At 47.4% G+C, this 23,571-nt stretch overlaps 1 protein-coding gene and 1 long non-coding RNA gene across 2 annotated transcripts in view; one reads left to right on the top strand and one right to left on the bottom strand.

Moving 5' to 3' along the window:
- The first annotated feature begins 5,002 nt into the window (after positions 1–5,002).
- LOC119373274 (DNA-directed RNA polymerase III subunit RPC2) lies at positions 5,003–20,170 on the top strand. The gene is made up of 7 exons (XM_037643294.2): positions 5,003–5,738; positions 7,592–8,320; positions 9,680–10,921; positions 13,056–13,400; positions 15,068–15,391; positions 17,489–17,691; positions 20,024–20,170. The coding sequence occupies exons 1-6, from the start codon at positions 5,127–5,129 to the stop codon at positions 17,687–17,689; spliced, it is 3,453 nt and encodes a 1,150-aa protein (XP_037499222.1). The 5' UTR covers positions 5,003–5,126; the 3' UTR covers positions 17,690–17,691; positions 20,024–20,170.
- The window catches only part of LOC125756363 (uncharacterized), a 40,532-nt gene continuing 27,216 nt past the window's right edge, over positions 10,256–23,571 (bottom strand). The window contains exon 2 of the long non-coding RNA XR_007414442.1: positions 10,256–10,333. This is a non-coding gene — a long non-coding RNA (uncharacterized LOC125756363). The remainder of the gene's footprint in view (positions 10,334–23,571) is intronic.

Genomic DNA, 23,571 nt, shown 5'->3' on the forward strand with positions numbered 1-23,571 from the left:
TGTAGACGGTTTTATAGTGCCCAGTCGAAGTTTGAGTTTTAAAGAGCGCCGAGTGAGGCGGGACCCAGAATGGTTTCTCCATTTATATACCGACTGTCCTAGCTAACTTAATTGGACCAAGATTTTTAAAAAAGATGGTTGATCCCTCCGTCATAGGAATCGGAATAACACGAAAGTGAAGCGTGCCCTTACAGAAGTAACTGAATGTTTACTGCACATTGATATAAGAGAGTTTGCACAATGTATATTGATGTCTGGCAGCTATAGCATCGTTTAACGTGGATGCACCGATTTCATGGTTGGTGGTACATCTCCATCCCGATGACTAACGTCCACGTTAAATGATTACACAACACCTTGTGGCAGCTGTAGTAGTTAACGGTGAAAGCGTAATCAGAGAACGAGGTGTGATATCCAGAAGAGCGTCGCACTTGGTCGCCATCCCGCGGCATGTTAAAATGTGATTGAACACCACGGCCGGACTAGAGGGAAACGCAAAGCGCGTCGTGCCCGTTGACGGAACTTTTTTTCTTTGCCATCTGATCGTGTAAAATTTTTCGACATCATTTCCGTGACGGAAATACGTCACTGAAGTCTTGGTGGACCCCGGCATAAAACACTTTCGTGTTAAAAAAACAAAAAGAAAACACGCGCACTAGGAAAGTTTTACCTGTTGTATATTAGCGGTAGTCGTGTGTACATACAACCCATTTTTTCATGACTAAGCACTAATTAATTAATTAATTAACCTTCATTAGCCAACTTCTTGATTCTTGCTCGAATCGGTAAAATATTAACTTTATTTTGTAACTCGCTTCAAATAACCCCAGAATCAAGCATCCTTTCCTCCAGACGCGTGTGGCACATACCCATTTACCACGGGACGCGGTATACGGGTATGCGCCACAGGTCATCGACAGTTTATATCTACCCAGTTCTCATTAATGTTGTGTAGAACACACACTGGTAATTGAAATTCGAGAGCATTAAGAAAAATCGACGTCGACAGCGTTGACCCGACGAATGCAGATAATAAAAATTACCATCCGAGCAGGAATCGAACCCAATCATTCTGCGTGGCAGTCAGGTTATTAGTTGTTGGTTAAACAATTTGCTATTTGCCAAATATTTGTTCGTGTTCACATGTTTGCCTTCCTTTTTTTTCCCTGTAATGATACGCTTCTCGTATGCTAGCTGATCAAAGAACAAGTTAGATAACATTTTCGCGTCTATAGTCGGATACTTTAGAAGTGTGCGGAATTTCCTCCTCAAAGGCGGATGCGCACACGCCCGCACCAATGGGCGCGCACATCGGACTGACGTCACGAGCCGGACGGCCGTTGACCCCGCCTTCAGAGAACGCTGCCGAGTGCACGTGCGGGACTATTTTCTTAGCCACAGAGGCGATCGGCTGCCGCACTTTGGTCATCCGGGCGGGGCTTCTCCAAACTTTCTAAGCTGTATCCGACTATAGAGCGTAGCGCTCACGAGACAAAATAATGGAAAACATTTTTTTCGAAAGAAATCGCTTCAATTTTTTTAGTTGCACGACAGAAACTCGACTGTTAAGGCTGAGAACTCGTTCAGTTGTCAGCCTTAACAGCCACGTGTGAATACACAAGATTAATATCTCTAGCGGCATTCGCACTGAATCAGGGCGCGACAATAGCCGACTGGGCTGTTCTTTTAGAATCAGATATTGTTTAATCTACTGTAGACCAATCCGTCTATATATTTATTTTATTTATTTAAGAGAATACTGCCAGTCTGAATGCTTGACTTTGGGCAGGGGTGGGCGGTACAATGAACTTAACAATGTGCAGGAAGTACAAAAGTATGAAATGTTGAGCGGAATATACAACAGTAAAGGTAGTATTTAACAAAAAAAAAAAGAAAGAGCGCGATGGTTCACAAAACAAAACAAAAAAGCAACATGAAATACAGTCCACAATCCCAACAATGGCCGTGTCATACAAAACAACACAAAAACCATCCGAAAACAGTGCAGAGTAGGTTATGTTCTCCGGGTAAAAAGTACAAAGAAGTCACCAGGTTCCAACGGTCGTGAAAATAAAGTCGGCTACGATACATAAGTACACCCGGGCGTGTTTAAAATACAAAAGCGACAAAATTGAACATCAAGCTATCAGTTTGACTAAGATGTGTACAAGACTAAAGCGCACTGTAAAAAATGAAGTATAGTTATCAGACAGATGGAGCAGGTAACGCACGAAGAAACGACTTCAGATCGACACTTTCAAGAACCTAGCTCAGGGGGCAAGTTATTCCATTCGTTAATTGTACTGGGGAAAAAGGAGTACCTGTAAATGTCAGTATGGCAGAGGTGCTCGGTAACTCTTTTAGGGTGAGAGCAGCGCGTTTCGCGTAGCAAAAATGGTTCGATGTAATTGCTTTTCTGTGTTGCTAATTTGTCGTTATAGATGAGATTTAAACTACGCACTCATTTCTTTCACTCAAACCCGCCGCGGTGGTCTAGCGGTTGGTGTTCGACTACTCGCCCGAATGACCCGGGTTCGAATCCCGGTTGCGGCGACCACATTTCGATGGAGGTGAAGTGCTTGAGGCCCATGTACTTATATAGATATAGGTGCCCGTTAAAGATCCCCAGGTGGTAGAAATTTCCGGAGCCATCCACTACAGAGTCCCTAATAATAATATTGTGGTTTCGGGACGTAAAACGCCAACTATATATTTATTTATTTCACACAAGCCTTTAATTCTGCGACTTATACTGTTACGTACACGCGCGCGACGACTCCGGTTCTGTCAAAAGCGATTCTGTTCGCTTACCGCCGCGTATTCGTGAGCGCACGATGCCCGGACGAAAGATTTTGCTACCGAGCAACCAGGTACCGACGTAACATCCGAGATAAGATGAAATCGCTCGATAGCATCCCCGACACGCTCGCCAACACAGTCGACATTGGGAAGGATCGGTGGCAGCAGTGCAGGGCCGGCTTCGCATCAAGATAGGCCAAAAGAAAGCAGCAGCGACACAACTTTCTGGGTGAGCTCGCATTTCTTGCATTTCCTTCGTGTATGCGCCAATGTGCGGACTGCGCCATATGGACGAAAAGCACACGTTATCGGGGGCGGTGTTCCCAAAGGGTCACTTTCTCAAAATCTCGTGAAAGGCACGTGGGGGTCTCTCGAATGTTTTTCGCTCTGCTGCATGTCTTAGCAAGACTAGTTGGGACAGCTGCAAGACCTCTGTGATTCGTTAGACGAATGACCGGACGCCTCCCGCGCTTGTCTTTAGCGAAGAAGAGCGCTCGCGTGAGCACGTGGTGCAAGAAAAAAAAAAAAAGGTTCACTAGCCCTTCTCCTACCAAGAAAATGAGGGGCAAGTGAAGCTTTGCGTGTGTGTGGATGACCTACTACTTTTCTTTCTTTCTGTCGCATTGCTCCATGCTTCCTCCTAACCGTTTCGTTCCTCCATGCCGGGAATTGGACCTTCATCCACGTGCTTAGTAGCGCGACATTTCAGTTGCTACAGGCAACAACGATGGTCATGCGTTCATATCCAGGCAGCAATGAACTGTGGTAACGTAAATTGACAAGTGACCTCGATAACAGATCAGAGTGCCATATCAAAAGTGGCTGATCGCCGGCAAGCCCATGATGGACAGAGCAGCAGTTATTAGAAAACGGCGCATACAGAATACACCATGTGACCGTCGCACCTTCGAGGGCCCGCATTTATTTGTGCTCGTGTGCGCCGCGTCTTTCGCGCACGAAGCCGAAATTTGAGTCGCAAAAGCTTCGCTGGAAACGAATATACGTTATCGCGTCGCCCTATAGTTCTAGGGCACGCGGAAGTGACGCACGCGCACGCTCTCCGGTCCGAGCCTCCGCTCGTCCCGTGCCGATCGTGTTCCTGGTGCGGAGCCGCGAAGCATTAGCGTCTTGCTGAGATACTGGTCCTCGATACCTCGTGCTTGCATCTGTGAGCGAGCGGATATACCTGCTTTTTTTGAACCAGCAAGCATAGTCGTGAAGGAAGCTTCCACTATCAGCGCGAAACTATATTTTGTTGAAGCACCTGTCGGCCCTTTTGATGACGTGATCCGTCATTGCACTTTCAAGGCAGAAATCAAATCATAGTTAAACCCCTTCCATTTAACGGGAGCCATAGTCCGTCATGTAATTTTGCTCACAATTTCTTCGGACATTGTCTACCGACCAATGATAGGTGTTGTCGGTGTGGCTGAGATGCCGAGGTTTTGGTTGTGCGGTAAGCTTGTTTAAGCCGTAAAAATGCAAATCTCGCGAATCACCATAGATCAGGCGGTCGTTTCGTGGCATCACTTCTTAAAAATACTTTGAAGGGCATTCAAGGATTGGCACTTGATCGTAACCATCTTGAGAATAAGTTACACATCATTGCCTAGCAAAGCATGCGCAGGGTTCCCCATCAGGGGGGGGGGGCGAAGGCTCGACGCAGCGCCCCCCTCCCAATTATGTCAATGTATGGCGCTGACATTGCGCCCCCTCCCCCCCCCCCCCCCGAGTCGCAGCGCCCCCCTCTCTATTATGTCAATATTTGGGGCTGACTTTGAGCCCCCCTCTTAGGTGAATGGGGGGAGGGCGGCCGCCGCTCCCACTGCCCCCCACCCCTCCCGTGCGCACGCTATATGTTGCCTAGCGCGGGAGCGCGTTTCATGTCGTTGCCTTTGTTAGCGCCTACCGGTTCGTACAACCGCTTTCGAGTGCGCTCGTGATTGCCTTGTGGATTATAATAAATTTGACAATATCAGTTTGGTTTAAATTAACATTTGGAAAATAATAAAATCTTCATTTAGGCAGTTGTACAATAGGGTAGCCATAAGCTTTTTGTACGCAAACACTTGCGTTTGTGGCCAATGCGCATGTGTCGTACGCTAACATCTGTAGGTGCGGTTGTTATTTTTCAAATATCGCGTCCGTACCCAATGAATAGAATGGATACCTACTTCTGAAACTCTATTAAATCGCAGGTCACAACGCCCACGGTGCTGCCTACCGCAGAGCTCGAACGATGCGGTAGCATCGAACGTCACTGTAACGCGACCAGCCTCGGCAAGCAGCGTTCTAGACTCCGCGCCTGGGTGGCGACGTAGGCAAGAATGGCTTGGCTCTTCGGAAGCGGCGAGCAAGACCTGACGCGTGACAAGCTCACCGAGCCGATCAGCGACATCTCCGAAAAATGGAAGCTGCTGCCTGCTTTCCTCAAGATGAACGGCTTGGTGCGTCATCACACGGACTCCTTCAACCACTTCATCAACGTCGAGATCAAGGAGATCATGCGCGCCAACGAGCGCGTCACAAGCGACGCGGACCCGGACTTCTACCTCAAGTACCTCGACATCCGCGTGGGTGAGCCTAACATCGAGGAGGGCTTCACGGTGGGTCGCCGTACGACGCCCCACGAGTGTCGACTGCGGGATATGACGTACTCTGCGCCGATCGTGGTCGACGTCGAGTACACCCGTGGCCGGGAGCGCGTGCAGAGAGCGGACCTCCCCATCGGCCGCATGCCGATCATGCTGCGTAGCGCCAACTGCGTGCTGGCGAACAAGACGCACTTCGAGCTGTCTCAGCTGAAGGAGTGCCCGTACGACCCCGGCGGCTACTTCGTGGTGAACGGCAACGAGCGCGTCATACTGATGCAGGAGCAGCTCTCCAAGAACCGCATGATCGTCGAGGAGGACCGCAAGACCGGTGGAATCATGTGCCAGGTGAGCACTCACTGTTATGCTGCTGCTCTCTCATCATAGCAAAATTTCGTTAGTTCAGTGCAGCACGTTGTACGGCTTGTGCTGCGCTGTTTTTCTGCATGCCGGGCTGGTTCACTTGTGTACATAGCCAGGGTGTAATGGGTTACAAACCATCGGTGTAGCATGACATATTGAGGAACTGAACGGACACAAAATGTAAAAGAGAAGAAATGAACAAGACATTATCACATGGATCGTACCAATTTCATTCCTTCCCCAATGTGATTTCGTGCTCACTCTGTCAAGTGCAGAGAAAGGGAGTCTTCAGCAAAGTTCATCTATTAAAAAAGCCCCTTAACGGGCCCCATATCAGAATTTGCTCCGTGAGATTTATTCGTAAGATTATAATTGTGAGTTCTGGCAGGTTACCTGTTATGAAAAGGCGTCATCATACTGCGAGTCAGTATTAAAATCGAACATCATCTCTATCATCACCTATAGCCGGAGCCACCCCTGTAGGCTCTGCTGTTCCCTACTAGCTGTGTTCTGTGCGTTGAAGAAACAGCACGCTTGTGGTTACCACCGTGAAAGTTTCAGTATCCTGCTTGCATGAGGCCGTGAAATAAGCCTCCGGAGTTCTACAAACGTGGGTTCAAGTGTCATGGCGCGTGCAAGACGGCAGTGTTTGTAATGTCTCTCGCTAATGTTTTCTAGGGACTAGAGTTGGATCTCAGCATGTATGTCCGGTGGGAGGACTTATATTTTGTCATTGCAGTGTATGGGGCGGAGAGGATACCATCGTCGACTGAGAACTGTTTAGCCTTGCGCAGTGGTATTGAGGCTTTATCTTCGTGCGATGAGCATTGCAGCCACAATTCGCTAAAAGATGTTGCTGACATCCATAGCCTCACAGAGGGTTGTGCTAGTGCACATTGGTAGACCAAGCACTGCCTTATACGATGCGCGTTCGAGGGCGTTAATATTAGTTCGTTCCAACTTTGGTACTTTCTGGATAAGGAAGCTGAATACTATATGGCTTATGATAAATGCCTGTCCGAGCCTTATCGCCTCTTCCTCCTAGAAGCCTTTTCTGTTTCTTGCTACTTTATCATCCTAGCACCACTGTTAACAGTTTTCCAGAGATTCCAGATCGTGTCCCCTTCTGCTCCATTTGACAAACAGGGGTAGCAGGAAGTATAGGTGACATCAGGCGAAAGAAATGGCCCTAGACCGGCCACGGACCTTTACTGTCAGTCACAGGGGCGTAGTCTGGGGGGTTGGGGGAGGGGGTTCAACCTCCCCCTCCCTCCGAAAATTTTCAATTTTGCTTGCGTATATATGCACACACACATAAAAATGCACGCACGAATATACATAAAATATGGTTGAAACCCCCCGAAAAAAATTTCTGGCTACGCCCTTGGTCAGTCAGACCTGTACTCTGATCGTAAAAGTGCAGAGTTATGGTCACGCAGGCTTTTGACGAATGGCAGCCGCGGACCCCGATGTTAAATTTCAAGAACTGATTACCTCCCGCCTTTACACCCAGAAAGCCGGGGACCACAGGCGAGCGGTTATGAGAAGCACATCACGCTTAATTGTAATTTTGGGTCCTCTGCGCAGCTTGTCTTCTTCTCAACTCCACCAACACGGGGGGGGGGGGGGAGTATGGAAGGGCGCTGCGGTCAAACTTGACCCACATAATGAAGAACCTTGCGTGCGAACCGTATGTTCATAGCACGGGCACGGCCACAATAAATTACACCTAGAATTGTCGTTATTTACCTATGCTACAACCACTGCTCACAGCGAAAATATTTTCAGGTGTGATGGACCTTAGAAATACCAGTTACCTAATGTTACGATTGTTGCAGGTCACCAGTTCTACGCACGAGCGCAAAAGCCGCACCGTCGTCAGCGTCAAGCACGATCGCTACCTCATGAAGCACAACAGCTTCACGGAGGACATTCCGGTGGTAATCGTGTTCAAGGCCATGGGCCTGGAGTGCGACCAGATGATCGTGCAGATGATTGGCACCTCCGACGTTGTCCAGGCAGCCATAGCTCCATCGCTTGAGGCCTGCCATAGTGCCGAGGTGTTCACGCAGACACAAGCCCTTCAGTACCTCGGTAGCAAGCTCAAGCACAGGCGCATGGTATTCGCGGGAGGAGCAGGAGGTGGCGGTCCGCGCAAGTCCGCCGTCGACGACGCAAGGGAAGTCCTCGCTACCACGGTGCTGGCTCACGTTCCGGTGGAGGACTTCAACTTCCGCGTCAAGTGCTTCTACCTTGCCATCATGGTACGAAGTATCATCGACGCGCAGTCCAACAAGGAACTGCTCGACGACCGCGACTATTACGGCAACAAGAGACTCGAGCTTGCCGGCTCCTTGCTGTCGCTCCTTTTTGAAGACTTGTTCAAGCGTTTCAATTCGGAGCTCAAGCTCGCTGCTGACAAATGTATTCCTAAGGTTCGGGCAACGCAGTTCGACGTGCTCAAGTACATCCGGCAGGATTTGATCACCCAGGGGCTGTCCATGGCTATTGCAACGGGTAACTGGACTCTCAAGCGGTTCAAGATGGAACGCATTGGCGTCACACAGGTGCGTTATATCATTCATATGAACGCAGTAGCAATAAAGTAGGCCTCGTTTTAACTACAAATGACCTTTACTTTATGCGGGACTCTCACAGGTCTCCGCCACTCGAGGTTTTTATGGTCGCGATTGGTAACAGTGAGCGAAGCTCTTGCTGAGGGTATCTCTCTTGTAGCCGTATATTGTCGACATTGCGTGTCGGGACATTTGCCGTAGCAGACACACCTCATCGCCACATCGATGTACATCTGACGCGAAGTTGTCAGATTACGTGCGGACTTGGTCACGTGACTTTGCAAGTTAAGGTCGTCACGTGGTCGCACGTGACTATCGCATGACGTGATCACTTGGGCGTCTGCTCAAATCGGGTAAAGTCAATTTAGAAGGTACGCCCATGTTTTGGATGTGGCCAACTGAATTTGCGGATTGGGCCAGATCAGTTGTGAACGGTGAGTCAACTCAAATTTCGAATCGGCTAAAGTCAACTTTTTAGGCGTTGGTCGGCGAAATGTTTTGGAGTGGGCCGATTTCATTTTGGATTGGGCCTGATGAAACCTGAACGGGGCTCAACTGAATTTTTGAATTGTGCGAAGTAATTATTTTATGGGTTGGCCAGGTTAGTTTCACTTGACAGTGAACCACATGATTCACCACTTGGGGTGCCTGCTAGTATCTCGGACCTGCAAGGTACTTGGCAACTTATGACCACCAAGATCACGTTGCTAATCTTCCTGCTGCTACATTTCGCTGGCTGCGGTGCGGCCTGCTATGTGAATTAAAAAGTGTACCTTAAAAGAAGTGCCTGTATAACTCATCCTTAACCACTGGCGCCCGCAGAACTTTCCTTTGACTGCATCGCTCTTCTGTGCAGCAGCAAAGGAATTTCTTGATATTGAAACCACGGAAAAGTTTGCTTTTTTATACCAAGGCACTGACTACATTGATTTTTATGCAGCTAAGTTATAAAACACTAAATGCTGCATTTATAATGAGAGGTAATATGAGAAGTAATGAGAACTAATATTGCGTCTAACAAAGAAAAACGAGCCCTTAAAAGTAATCTTTCCTTAAGTACTAGTGCATTTCTTATTTTCGCTTCATTGAAGCTCGTCATTTGGAGCAATAACTTCTATAGCATAACTTATTACGAGACAGATGGGCTGTGTTTCCTTGAACGATCACTGGAACATTTGGACGTATCCGTACAGTAGCGTCAAGTTGCTATATTCTAGCGTGCCTTCAGGATGTACGTGTGAAAGCAGGTACACCCCAGAATTATGGAAGAATTGGGCAACGTGCCCTCACTGTACTGATACGCACAAACAATCAAGCTGTACTGAAATTTCTGCATGCGTCGTTGCCCAGGTGCTTACGAGGCTCTCCTACATCTCGGCACTTGGCATGATGACGAGGGTCAACAGCCAGTTCGAGAAGACTCGAAAGGTGTCCGGTCCCCGGTCGCTTCAGCCGTCACAGTTTGGCATGCTCTGCCCCAGTGACACCCCCGAAGGCGAGGCATGTGGTCTTGTCAAGAACCTCGCACTCATGACCCACATCACCACCGACGTAGACGAGGCGTTCATAGTGCGGCTACTGCGGAACCTCGGCGTTGAAGACCTGCGACTCCTCAATGGTGAAGAGCTCTCTGATCCGTCGGTGTACATAGTCTTCCTCAACGGCAACGTACTGGGCGTCGTACAAGACCACGTGCGTCTTCTGAAAACGCTTCGCCTTCTTCGTCGATCGGGCTACCTGTCGGAATTTGTCTCTCTGCACACGAGTAACTTGAAGCGTTGCGTGTACGTCGCGGGCGACGGAGGTCGCATGTGCCGGCCGTACATCATCGTCGAGAAGGGGCGCCCCAAGCTAACCAACGCTCACATCGAAGACCTCACCAGGGGTTACCTGTTCTTTAACGACCTCATTCGCAGGGGTATCGTCGAGTTCCTGGACGTCAACGAGGAGAACGACAGCCACATTGCGCTCCGTGAGCAGGACATAACCTTGCAGACGACGCACCTCGAGATTGAGGCTTACAGTCTGCTCGGAGTTTGCGCAGGCATCATCCCGTATCCGCACCACAACCAGTCGCCGAGGAACACGTACCAGTGCGCAATGGGCAAGCAGGCGATGGGTACCATTGGCCTCAACCAGCGCAACAGGTTCGACACACTGATGTACCTCCTGGTTTACCCGCATCGGCCAATGGTCAAGACCAAGACCATCGAGCTCATCAACTTCGAAGAGCTGCCTGCCGGCCAGAACGCGGCCGTGGCTGTGGTGAGCTACAGTGGATACGATATCGAGGACGCCATCGTGATGAACCGGTCGTCCATTGACCGCGGCTTCGGACGGTGCCAGGTGTACAGGACGCAGAAGTGCGTCGTCAAGAAATACGCTAACCAGACCAGCGACAAAATAATGGGGCCGCTCGTTGACACTTTGAATATGATGCCGGTGTGGAAGCACCGGGCCCTCGACGCTGACGGTATTGCGCACCCGGGTACCCGAGTCGAGAGCCGCCAGGTACTCGTGAACAAGTGGGTTCCCGTAACTAGCGCCACTGAGCCCGAACCTGGACAGCCAGCAAAAGTGGAAGAGAAAGAGGTTAGCCATGTCTTTGTCCATTTTCTTGAAGTTTCTTCACAGCAAATTTCTGCCGTCTCTGTCGTCTGTTATCGCAGCTTGGGGTCGGCAGTCGTAGTTTCAATGCCAAGGTGCAGGTGTCCAAGGAAATTCCACATGTTGTCACACAGTCGAATGCCTGAAATTGTTCGTTTATTTAATTAGTTTCCAGCATCGTCGACAAAGGGATATTTTGTGGAGAAGCAGGTATTCAGAAGTATGCCTAGTACATAATCCTTTTTCATAAGTACACATTCTTATGGATCAAGAGCATGCGCAATGAAAAGATGAAGCAAGACAAGAAAATGGAGCAAACAGGAAAAGAGGAGAAAACAGCAGAGAGGAGAAAAGCAAAACAATAATACAGCTAATTACCTTGGTGCTTATACGTACGCACGACTCGATAGTTTAGAAATAAGGGGTGGTGATTTGGCGATATCCTTGAAACAGGGTTATAGTCATTAGGTTGTAGAATACTGCACGTTATCACAGAACCAATGTTGAGTGGTCAGAGTACAACAATTCCAACTAACTACTATCTGAAAGGGGCGAATTGACTCAAAGCGTTACTTCATCAGGCACGTGCAAAACCTACCAAATTTTTTGATGTCTTAACGTAGTCATTTCTTTATTGTAGCTGGCAGAAACACGGACAGCGACGGAGCATACGCTGTTGACTTCCAGAATATTCTGGTTCATTGCAGTTCATCAAATTTACATTCCGACGCGTAACGAAATCCACAGTTGAAGCAATACAAGACGTTTGCATTACCGATGTGAGAAGGGTAAAGCTGAACACAGGTGTGATGAACTACGGCAGAAGTGGCCTGTTACCGCCATACTGAATGGTGACTGAGATTTCTACGAGAAGTACCAACGCTAATATGTACAGAATATACTATACCTCCTGACGTTTTGCGTGTAATGATTGTACACTATGTAGTCCAGTATACATATGCATTTCAATTCAATTACTTACACGATGTTAATATGTGAGTTCAAGAGCTGATATGACAGTTCTTTCCCCTGAAACATGCCAGGAAGTGCACGGCAGCATTAAGGAAACCGTGGATTGCTTGCAGCCTTCACGGTAGAATAAGGGAAAGAGTTGCATAGTGCTTTTGTTTGCTATACTGATACTTAGTTATTCAAAAATAGTCTTTGTGAGTACATACGCCTACTGCTGATGTTTTTTAAAATTTAATTTATTAAAGTACCCTAAGGGCCCTATTAAAGTACCCTAAGGGGGGGTTCATACGATATTTTGCAAGGTCATGGTTTCTAAAATCTCAGTCCACATTCGCTGGAACGCCTGGTATGATATAAATACGGGAATTAGATGCTCGGCATTTACTAATTAAACATAACATAATATCAGCCAATCAGACATCCGTATCAACATGCTACAAACGCTTTGAAAGCTTACGCTGTTGCTGAGAATGACAGGCACCAATTGATAAAAGCTAAGGGTCTACTACTTTGAGTCGAGACTACGTACACGAAAAGACACTACATGAACAACTTACGCACTTCCTCATTATGTATGAAGGCACTGAGAGTGCAGTGATTTGACAAGGAAAATAAAGAATACATTGAGGAGGCGTCTAATAACTGCTCATATCGCACTACCAAGGTGTCTATTATTTAAGACTGAAATATTATACGAAACACTGCTCTGATTAGTAAGTACTGCGGACATGTAGCACTTCATGCTTCAAAGTGTTTTGGGATGCAACATTTTAATACGTTGTTCGAAAACTTGAACTTTCTTCAACATCGAGTGAAGAAGATACGTTTGTTGCGCCAAAATTTTCACCAATTGTGCCAAGTTTAAGTTTACATTTTCTATGAAAAATGTTTTTGTATCCCTCTGATCGTTGGTATGATGTCGCGTCACTTTTTTGAGCAATGTGTCACTTTTGTTAGCTGTGAAAAATATGTGTGATTTTTTTGTGCTGCACTTGTAAACGGAAGGGGGAACACGCTGCGATACAGAATTGATGCCTTTAGCCTCGTTATTATCACGCGAAAGTAGAAATAAAGTGAAATTAAGAAAGAAGGCGTCAGTAGAGCGAGTAATTAAGGAAAACTTTTTACACGTTTTCAATGAACACAGATTCCCGTAGTGTACAAGGGCCTGGAACCTGTGTACGTGGAGAAGGTGCTCATCACATCTAACACGGAGGAGTCGTTCCTGATGAAGCTGCTGCTGCGGCAGACGCGTCGCCCCGAGATCGGCGACAAATTCAGTAGCCGACACGGCCAGAAAGGTGTGGTCGGCCTCATTGCACAGCAGGAGGACTTGCCTTTCAATGACCAAGGCATCTGTCCCGACCTGATCATGAACCCGCACGGATTCCCCTCCCGCATGACGGTCGGCAAGCTCATCGAACTGCTGGCGGGCAAGGCGGGTGTCCTCAATGGGAAGTTCCACTACGGCACCGCCTTTGGAGGATCGAAGGTAGGACTACGTAATATGCTTTGCTCAACTTCTATATGGTTAGATAGCTTGAGTCACGCCGGCATGAGCGCAGTACAATGAAACCTCGTTACAGTGAAATCGCATCTGCTATGAAACAGCCTGCGTAGCATCCATATGCATAGTAAGCTTATAAACGTAATGGTATGTGCGAAAAAGAGTCCTCGATCAGTTGTACACGAAACAACACGTAAGCGGGATACCTCCAGAAAAACATCTAGTGGGCTATTTTGTAAGCGTTCTGTCAAAGAACGGAGGCGGTCCGTTCTCTCGGGCCGTACGCGATTGGTGGCGGCTCGTTTCAAATCAAATCAAATCAAAGTAATTTATTTCAGGTCATTTCCTGCGGAGACAGAGACTAAAGGCTGAAACAGCCTGACGATGCCCCTGCCCCCGTTCAGTTCATACAGCGTTGAATACATATAGAAAAAGTGCACTTTGTATCAGAATTCGGGTCTCGCTCAATATACAGCCGAGAAAAAGAGAAATTATATCTATTACATCTGGTAACAATGTGAGATACATTACATTTGCACATAATGAACAGAGAACACACATTGTACATGCATTTTACATAAACAAATCGTTCGCACGGATCACTCTCTCATTCACACAGGATTCACGTGCTAGGTGAGCTAAGCAGATCTATGTATCGTGTAACAGATACGTAAGAGCAGCAATGCATGACGATCAAGACGTCAGAATAGGTAAGAACGGTCATAGAACGGTCTACGCCTCCGTTCTGTCGATAGAACGGATACAAAGCAGTCTCCGGACGACTTGAATTGGTTGGAAACGTAAGCGCTGGGCCGGAGAATGGAATTTTGATCGAATACAAGTCGTCCGGACACAGTTTTGTATCCGTTCTATCGATAGAACGGGGCCGGAGGCCGTTCTATGCTCGTTCTGTGGCTATTCTCACGTCTTGGTTGTTAAACGAGCCTGCACCTCGATAGAATGGACCGCCTCCGTTCTGTGACGGAACGCTTACAAAATAGTCCTCCAAACGTTCTTTAGATTTCGACCACCCGGAAGCATCTTGTCGAGCCAGCGCTTGAAAGGTGTCCTGGCAACAACAGAAAATTACATCACACGTGCTTCGCACCGTGACAAAGGCGCAAACGCACAATGAGTATTATCGTGCAAGATCGGCATGGTGGCTCGCCTAACGCAGTTCTTCCACTTGAAGACGCTGCGAACATATTGTCATAATAGTGTGTCTGCGAAGAACCACGCATACCTATAACAAGCAGTCACTTTTTAAAATGTTTGTTCAGGAAACTTGTGTCGAAAACACCCAACGCTCGTTGTAAAACGATAGCGTCTAGTGTAGTCTTCGTTTATTCAAATTCGATTTGCGGGTCCAGTGCATCGCGTAGTTATCCGTGGGCCATCGCACATTCAAGAGTAGTCAGCAGTGCTCTTGAGGATTCCAGAATATGCACCATTATCGAGGTCGTGCAATCAATGTGGATAAAGACTTCGAGAATGGAGTTGGCTACCGCATTCAAGAGAGCTTCAATTCATTCATGTGTGTCTTGCTCGAAGTGATATCTCCATAGAGGATGAACAAAACGATAACGGGCAAAATATAAACGATTGATGCATGCCAATGTTGTCCATTTATATGTTCATCCATCCACTTACAGGTGAAAGATGTGGGTGAAGAGCTGATCCAGCGTGGCTTCAACTACCTGGGCAAGGACTGCCTCACCTCTGGCATCACAGGGGAGCTCCTGTCGGCGTACATCTACATGGGCCCCATCTACTACCAGAAGCTGAAGCACATGGTCATGGACAAGGTGCACGCCCGAGCACGAGGTCCTCGGGCCGTGCTCACTCGGCAGCCCACCGAGGGTCGGTCACGCGAGGGCGGACTGCGACTGGGCGAGATGGAGCGCGACTGCCTCATTGGACACGGTGCCAGCATGCTGCTACTAGAGCGGCTCATGCTTTCCAGCGATGCCTGCGAGGTAGGCAACAGTGGCCGTGTCATTTTCTGCCTCATTCTCCTTTCAATGTGGCGGACTACTGCAAACTCAGGACAGTGAAGAGCTTAGTATACGACGAGTTGTTTCTGTCGGATGGGACTAAATGGGGAAGGGGGTAAACTTTTTTTTTTTTGGCTCCGGTCGTAAACCTGTAGCGAGTTAGACGAATGAACTACGGCACTGGCACAGAAAGCGTCCTTTTTCATCTTAGCACGGAAGCAGTTATATCATTAGCGGTTTTCCTTTTCTAGGAAAGCATGCTAGCTTTACGTGAAAGTAAGGGCTAACATGGGGAACGCAGTTACAGTGTGAAAACTATCTATGGCCTCAACATAAATCGCATTGCGCGATTACAACATGGTTCACTTGTGAAACCAGTGCTCCCAGAAACTATATTTCATATTTTTTATTGAATTCTACTTATCACTGCAAAATTCTTCTGAAAATGTTTTTGAGAATGCAAGTTACACTTCGTAAGGTTGGTTGTTCACCGAATTGTAGGTCAGGTAAAAAAGGTTGCCACAATCATCATAGATGTTTCGTCGACGTAAAATTTATCTTCATCACCTTGTCAGTTGTCCAAGCCAGTGGTCTCAAACTCACCTCAGCTCGCAGGCCGCAGTCACGAAGCTTAGTCCCGCAAGGGCCGGGACAGTGGTGAAGGTTGAAGCGCGTGCGGTAGGAGGGGGGGGGGGGGGGGGGGGTTGAAAAAAATGTCACCTAACGCTGCCATTTCAAAGAACGCACTTCCCGTATATCATGCACGGATCATTTCTGCAGGGGTTTTGGCGCCAGGATTCGAGAAACATATCTATACATCTTGAGAATGACTCAAATCTGGACGCCGATTCAGAAATATAGAAATTTTGTTCCATGGTTATGTTTCAACACATAATGACCCCATGGGGTGCCTCACGGAAAAAAAAGTGGTTGACATCAGTCCCGCCTCTGTAGCGGTACCCGAAGAAAGCGTTAATAATCGCAATTGGTGAGTAAATAATGCGAGTACCATTTAGAAGAGTCTCAAACATTTTATTCCTTGTGAGGCCGCGGGCCCCGTGTTTGATCGAGACCCCTGGTCTACGCTGATGGGAGGCATTTCGAGGAAATTTTCAGCATGGTGAAGAAAGACGCCAATTTATTTGGAGCTACAAACAGCGAACTGATGAAAAGGACCTCTTTACGAAACTTGCTAGGGTGAGCACCGGTTCGTGGAATTGCGAACTTATGGACATGGAAGGTTCTAACTTCAAAAAAGCTCTCCTCCTATAAAAAACACTAAAAACGCAGGTATCTCAGGTTTGTTAAATGAGTTGCATTTCTACAGCAAGCGCACACCTTGGCTCTAAAAGTGGTAGAGAATGGCACTGTATTCTTAAGTTTTGCACTGCCAAATCCGTTTTATTGATTAGAGCCTACAGAAAACTTCGCATCGGTTGCAGCGTTGCAAAGGGAAAGTAGCAGTACAGTTACAACGACGCTACTTCGGCTCCCGAAATTCAGTTCAAGCTGTCGTGGCACACGCACGCGCACGCGCACACACGCGCACACACACACGCGCACACACACACACACGCACACACACGCACACGCACACGCCCACGCACACACACACCCACACACACACACAGAGAGAGAGAGAGAGCCGAGCAGGAATTGAAATTCGCACAGCGTCGCACCTGCCGAAACCATTACTCAAGCCGCACTGTCATTACTCAAGTCGCATCGGCCAGTAGCCGTGGCTATGTGCGACTCTTGTCGGTGAGTCCTGACTTGTAACGTATATGACTCTGTTTAAAGAGACACGTTAATTACTTTTGGGTCCCACGACTAAGACAAAGGACATTTTTTTTTCTTAGATTGTTGCTAACAAACAGAACAGGAGCCTAATACAAAAAGCAAGCATTCTCGCGTACGGCAAACAAACTGCAGATGTGCGTGTCAGTGCTTAAAGGTGCGCGGCTTACTGCGCACACTGAGCTGATTCACTTCGGGTATTCGCTATGGCGTTCACACGTGGAATTTCGCCGTCAGCGACAGCAAGACTATTTTGCTCAACACCTCCGTCATCCCGTACAGGTAGACGTCTGCCAAACGTGTGGCCTCCTGGGCTACTCGAACTGGTGCCACTACTGCCGCTCATCAAGTGCCATCGCTACTCTGCGCGTTCCCTATGCGTGCAAGCTGCTCTTCCAGGAGCTACTCTCCATGAACATCATCCCGCGGCTGGAGCTCACAAGTCACATCAGTAGTCGCAGCGTTGCAGCAGCCAAGCATTGACGGTGAGTGACCATTAATCTAGGGCGAGACGCGAAGCCCCAAAGAGCTTGCCGAATAAGCTGTCTGTCTGACCCTTCACTCACACTTTTCCATTTCTTCAGGGCACTGCACCTAAGTTTTGAGGTCGCTGTGCAGCTTTGACAGAATTCCGATAGGTCATCTCATGATGGCCAGCGCAAACAAGACTCAATACTAGAAGAATGTAGACGACATAAGCGCTGAAAAGCATTTTTTTCTTCCTGTGTCTTGTTCGCGCTGGTATCTTCGAACTCGCCTTATTTGCTACGGTATTACAGTTCGATGGATAAACTCTGAATAGGCAGTGTCGAAGCGCTAGCTACGCCTGTTATGGGGTAAATATCCAACGATGATGTAGCTGTTGTTACTGGCGCGAGAACCAACAAAGGCCAAAGAGCCCCATGTCGAAGCGCTCTTTTTGCCCTGATTTCAATAGTCACTCTAAAAAATATTACTTGACAGCATTTGATAAATTACGAGACATGGATATCCTTGATATTCTAAGCGAAGACAAAAACATAACGTCTAACTGCATAATACTTTAAACGTTATTGACAAGACGGGGAATACGGGCTCCAACTGGCTTTGCAGTGGTGGACTCACGGGTACATGAAACATTCCTAAAAAATCCCCATGTAAGGTGAGAATTTACGTGATTTTTGCGTTACTATCGCTTAGAGCTTGTGAAACAGCACTAGTAGTTGTAGTATGGAAATGAGCCGTAACTGTAGCGTCACCTTCAGGCGAACCGGTACCTAACATTAGCAAACCAACTTGACCACAGCTTGGCTGACAGAAATTTCGACAGTGGTTTTCGTACGGGCAGCCTCAAAGCAAGTGCCAGGGAAGAGGGGGCGGGTGGCCATCCACATAAATTTTTAAGCTGACGCCCTGCCCACGTTCGGCTCGCCACGTTGTGTGCCAGAAGTTCGCCTATCTAAAGAGCTGCTTCAGAGGTGGCGCTGTTCAATAGTATGATCAGTTTCACCGTAGCTTATAATGTTGCTTCGAAGCACTTAATGTATTAACTACAAGGTACCTACTCATAGATGTATTAAATTTACAGCAAAAATTTTTCTCTCTGGATATTTCGAAGATACCCAGATACTCCGGAAAGACATAGAGAAACTTTAACCTAGAGGTTATTGTTCGTATAATAGCGCTCTGTTTACGGTAGTGACGTTCCTGAAGTGGCGTAGCCATAAATGTTTTTTTTTTTTTTTGGGGGGGGGGGGGGGATTCAGCCAGTTTTTATCAATGTTGATGCGTGTGTTTGTATGTGTACATATACACATGCAAAATTGAAAAAAAATTTGGGGAGGTTTGAACCCCCCAACCTCCCCTGCCCCCGCCTACTCCAGTGCGTTCTTGTGTCACGACAGATGAAGGTCAGAGAAATTATTTAATTCCATATAATTCCCGTCTCTAAGGGCACGGAGGCTCTCTCACATTTTGAGCTACAATAGAGCTATGGCGGCGGTCGTCGCCTGTCTGCTTTATATGGTAATTCTCTGCGTGTAATCATGGGGGTGTCAGCCAGTGCCACTCGTAGCCATGGCGGCGAGTGTGGAACACTTTTTTGCCAACTGTGGTCACGTGAGTTTTCTTTTACGAGCTGGCATCTCGTAAAGTGTGTTCCGGGCAATTTTTTTATATTTCCCAAACCTATAAGCTTTTCTTTTGCTATGTTTTAATACGAATTTGTAGTTTTTTTTTTGTCGGCGAGAGCATTAATGTTATATTATTCGAACTCATGCAAGACATGCTCATGGTACATATCTGAAACTCCCAGTAGGGTTTGTTGAAAGGCTAGTTTGTACGTGTTACCTTGAAAGAAAACAAAAAAAAAAGCACGAAGACTGCACGCAGGAAAAGAAGCACACAACACAGCGCTCGTGTTTCGTTTTCTCTCAATGTAAAATGTTAACAGTGTCGTCAAAGCGACAATACAGTCGTACCTAATTACGTACATAGTGTTATGTTTGCTTGATCAATAACTGCACCAGCGATAACTCTGCTATGTAGAGTATTATGTGTACAAATGCAAAAGTGACCGGATCCAAGCAAACGATTCTATTGGACTATTAATCTCCTCACCACTGTGGCTGCTATAGCAGTGCCTCGGTGTCTTGGGACGAACCCGTTCACTAGGGTGTTAGATTTATTATTCACTGATCGTTGTAGCTTGTTTCAACTGTGGTAGAAAAAAAAGTGTAGGGATGACAATGTGAGATGTGGGTAGTGATTGCATTGCACATTCTGCAAACGATTTTTCATACATGCCAAATTACCATGCAACTTATTTTGCTCTTGCAGTAGCGTCATCTGCGGCTGTCCAAGGTTGAACAGGCTGTTTGGGGCCGATTTTCGTCTTGTGACCAGCAAGATCAAGATCGCTGTCACCGGCGTTCACTGCCATGTTCACTGCCCCACGCATGCTGTCACTGCTCCACGCACTGCTGTCATCAGGTTCTGGCACAATGCGGCTTATCTCTTCGTCAGTTCTTGGAATGCATCCAAGCAGGCAAGCATTTTGAAGGTACAAGAGGCATGTGCTTTCGCTCGTAGAGTGTATGAGAACTGCTAAGTGACCTTTTTTTTTTAGTGAAGAGTGGTGTGAAAGCCTTGTTTAGATGTTCGTATGTACATGGCTTGTCGCAAGCCTATAAGGTAGACATTATATGTCAAAAGTGATATGATATCTATAATTTAAGTAAGGTGAATAATCAAGACGCATTGGCCACTGCGATTTACATTTGCTGAGTAACTAGTGCATTGCTGCTGTTTACTAGTATGCTGTACTTTGCTGACGGCGCTGTAGAAGGTGTTTATGCGAGGCTCTCGAAATGTCCATGACATTCGCATCCATGTGCGTTATCATCAGCATGGACGGTCGCTTACTGTAATTCCACGTGAACGTCGTAGTGCAATTGTTTTTTATTTGTTTTGCACAAGTGTGCAATGCGCGCGCGGCTCCAAGCTGTTTCAAACGTGTGACATGAAGACATTGACTGCGGGCATGCTTCCCTGTTCAAATAATGTGAGATGCATAAGTTGCACTATCGCATTATGATTTACGGTCTGTTTGTGCAAGACGTATTCGGACTTGTTTCCGGCTAGCTGCTAAACATGTCGTAGGCAGGGCAAGTTGGACACGCTTAGCTGAAGTGCTGGACTGAATGCAATTACTTTTGAGGCGTCTCATCTGTGAAAAGTTTGTTCGAAGTGCTCTGGGCCGTTCATCTCCTAATAATTTAATAAGAAGCAACGAGTTTCTGAAATTCTATAAGTGTGTTTGGTTTCAGGCGCAGATATTGTGTTGCCGTTTTGATTGGTTGGTGTCATTAAAATACTGTTATTCCTTACAAATCTCGTACACTGTGTGTGCGTTCCTACAATCGCAGACATTGTTAAAAAAAAAAAAAAAAAAACTCGAACCAATGGAGGCAAAGCGCAAGCGCCTAAAGCACCAAAGAGCTGCATTTTCGACTTGTTGTAGTAAAATTGAAAATGCCTCAAATTGTGCCAAAACTGCTTCATAACGCTCTCTGTGACAAACAGGGGCTCATGTTCAGGCTACTTTAAAGTGAACGCGGCCCCTAGCTTCCTCACAACATCGGGAGTCTCCACAAGGGAGTATCGCGCCATCTCAGCCTGCATCATGGTGCATGCATGCGCGAGGATGCATGATCAAAGTAATGTGCCTTCTTAAATAAGCGCGTTGGCATTGTGCTGAGGACTGCCGGGTTGCATATGAGTAACTGAGTGCTTCATTGCTAACAGTAAGGGACCAACACGCTGACAACAGTGGGCAGCTGACCAGTCATACCAGTGAGGCCGGTAGACGTAATGACCTTTGTTTGCTTGTTATTAACCGTCTCATTTCATGTTCCCTTCAGGAGCGAATTATGATCGACTGCCTTCAAATGGTACTCCATATTACATCCAAAGAAAGAAAATGGACCCCAAGGTCTCGGGACCGAGTGGTGGCTGCTGCGGCGGCGGCATAATTCGCAAAAAAACCTGCGCCGGCGAGTGTACAGGAATGCGGATGTGCACAAATGAGGCCCTCGACAGCGCGCCGCTCACATGCGTATTTCTATATGCCGCTTTTCCCATAAGAGATGCTATCGCGATCGCGGGCTTGTCGGCGATCAGACGCTTCTGATATAGCGATCTGATCTTTTATAGAGGTCACCCGTCATATCAGGTTGGAACATTTCATTGTTGCCTTTCATTGTTGCGTGCCATTTTTTTTTCGAGCATGACCGTCGTTGTTGCCTGTAGCAACTGAAGTGTTGCGCTGCTAAGCATGGGGTGAAGGTCCCATTTCCGTCTTGGAGGAAGTAAAAAGGTAGGTGGGAGCATTGCGCAATCCGACAGAAAGAAAGAAACATACCGGTTGGAATGTAAACCCAGGGCTAATAAGCCCCTCTTGCCGTATCAATCCGCTCACTCGAAGCTCGTTAAGAGGAGCATCGCCAATATGTGTTCTGGGAATGCTTTGAAGAAATCCTGCCACCATAAGATCCATAAAAGTCTTACGGATGAATAGGAAAGCTTATTAGCAGCAGGGCATCCGTAGTCGGTACAGGTGTCTGCTGTTGAGGGTCTGCTAAAATGTCAGTTTCGCCGCAAGGGCGAAGCAATGAATGCGAAGCAAGAAAGGCGGCGCGTGATGGACGCGCTGCAACTACCGCGCGTCCATCGCTACCCGGCAGCTACTAGACAGTTTTAATTTCACGTACGTAGGGACTTCACGTACGCAAACGTGAAAAGTACACGTACGTTACGTGCACGACATCTGAAACGCTTTTAGCTACACGTACGCGACGCGCGGTGAGAGCTACCACGTAGCTCCATCTGCTGGGAATCATGAACGCTGCGGTAGCTTGTTCGAGTGCCGGCGCGAGCAGACAGCGGAAGGGCAAGGTTCTCCCTGCGCAAATATTAGAAGCGAGCATAGCTCGGCACACTCACTCATGAGTGCACTCACTCACACTCACTCACACTCATTTGAACGTTGTGAGTGTGAGTATGAGTGAGTGCTCATGAGTGTGAGTGGACGTGAGTGTGAACGTGAGTGAGCACTCATGAGTGTGAGTAGGCGTGAGTGTGAACGTGAGTGAGTACTCATGAGTGTGAGTAGATGTGAGTGTGAACGTGAGTGAGCACTCATGAGGGTGAGTAGGCGGGAGTATGAACGTGAGTGAGTACTCATGAGTGTGAGTAGTTGTGAGTATGAACGTGAGTGAGTGCTCATGAGTGTGAGTAGTTGTGAGTATGAACGTGAGTGAGCATTCATGAGGGTGAGTTGGCGTGAGTGTGAACGTGAGTGAGTACTCATGAGTGTGAGTAGATGTGAGTATGAACGTGAGTGAGGACTCATGAGTGTGAGTGGACGTGAGTGTGAACGTGAGTGAGCACTCATGAGGGTGAGTAGATGTGAGTATGAACGTGTGTGAGTACTCATGAGTGTGAGTAGGTATGAGTATGAACGTGAGTGAGTGCTCATGAGTGTGAGTGGACGTGAGTGAGTACTCATGAGTGCGAGTAGGAATGAGTATGAACGTGAATGAGTGCTCATGAGTGTGAGTGGACGTGAGTGTTAACGTCAGTGAGTGCTCATGAGGGTGAGTAGGCGTGAGTATGTACGTCAGTGAGTGCTCATGAGTGTGAGTAGTCGTGAGTTTGAACGTGAGTGAGCACTCATGAGTGTGAGTAGGTATAAGTATGAACGTGAGTGCTCATGAGTGTGAGTAGGCGTATGAAAGTGAGTACTCGTGAGTGTGAGTGGACGTGAACGTGAGTAAGCACTCATGAGTGTGAGTAGGCGTGAGTGTGAACGTGAGTGAGTACTCATG

This window comes from Rhipicephalus sanguineus, chromosome 11 (genome assembly GCF_013339695.2).
Source record: "Rhipicephalus sanguineus isolate Rsan-2018 chromosome 11, BIME_Rsan_1.4, whole genome shotgun sequence".
In the NCBI taxonomy this organism is placed as follows: Eukaryota; Metazoa; Arthropoda; class Arachnida; order Ixodida; family Ixodidae; genus Rhipicephalus; species Rhipicephalus sanguineus.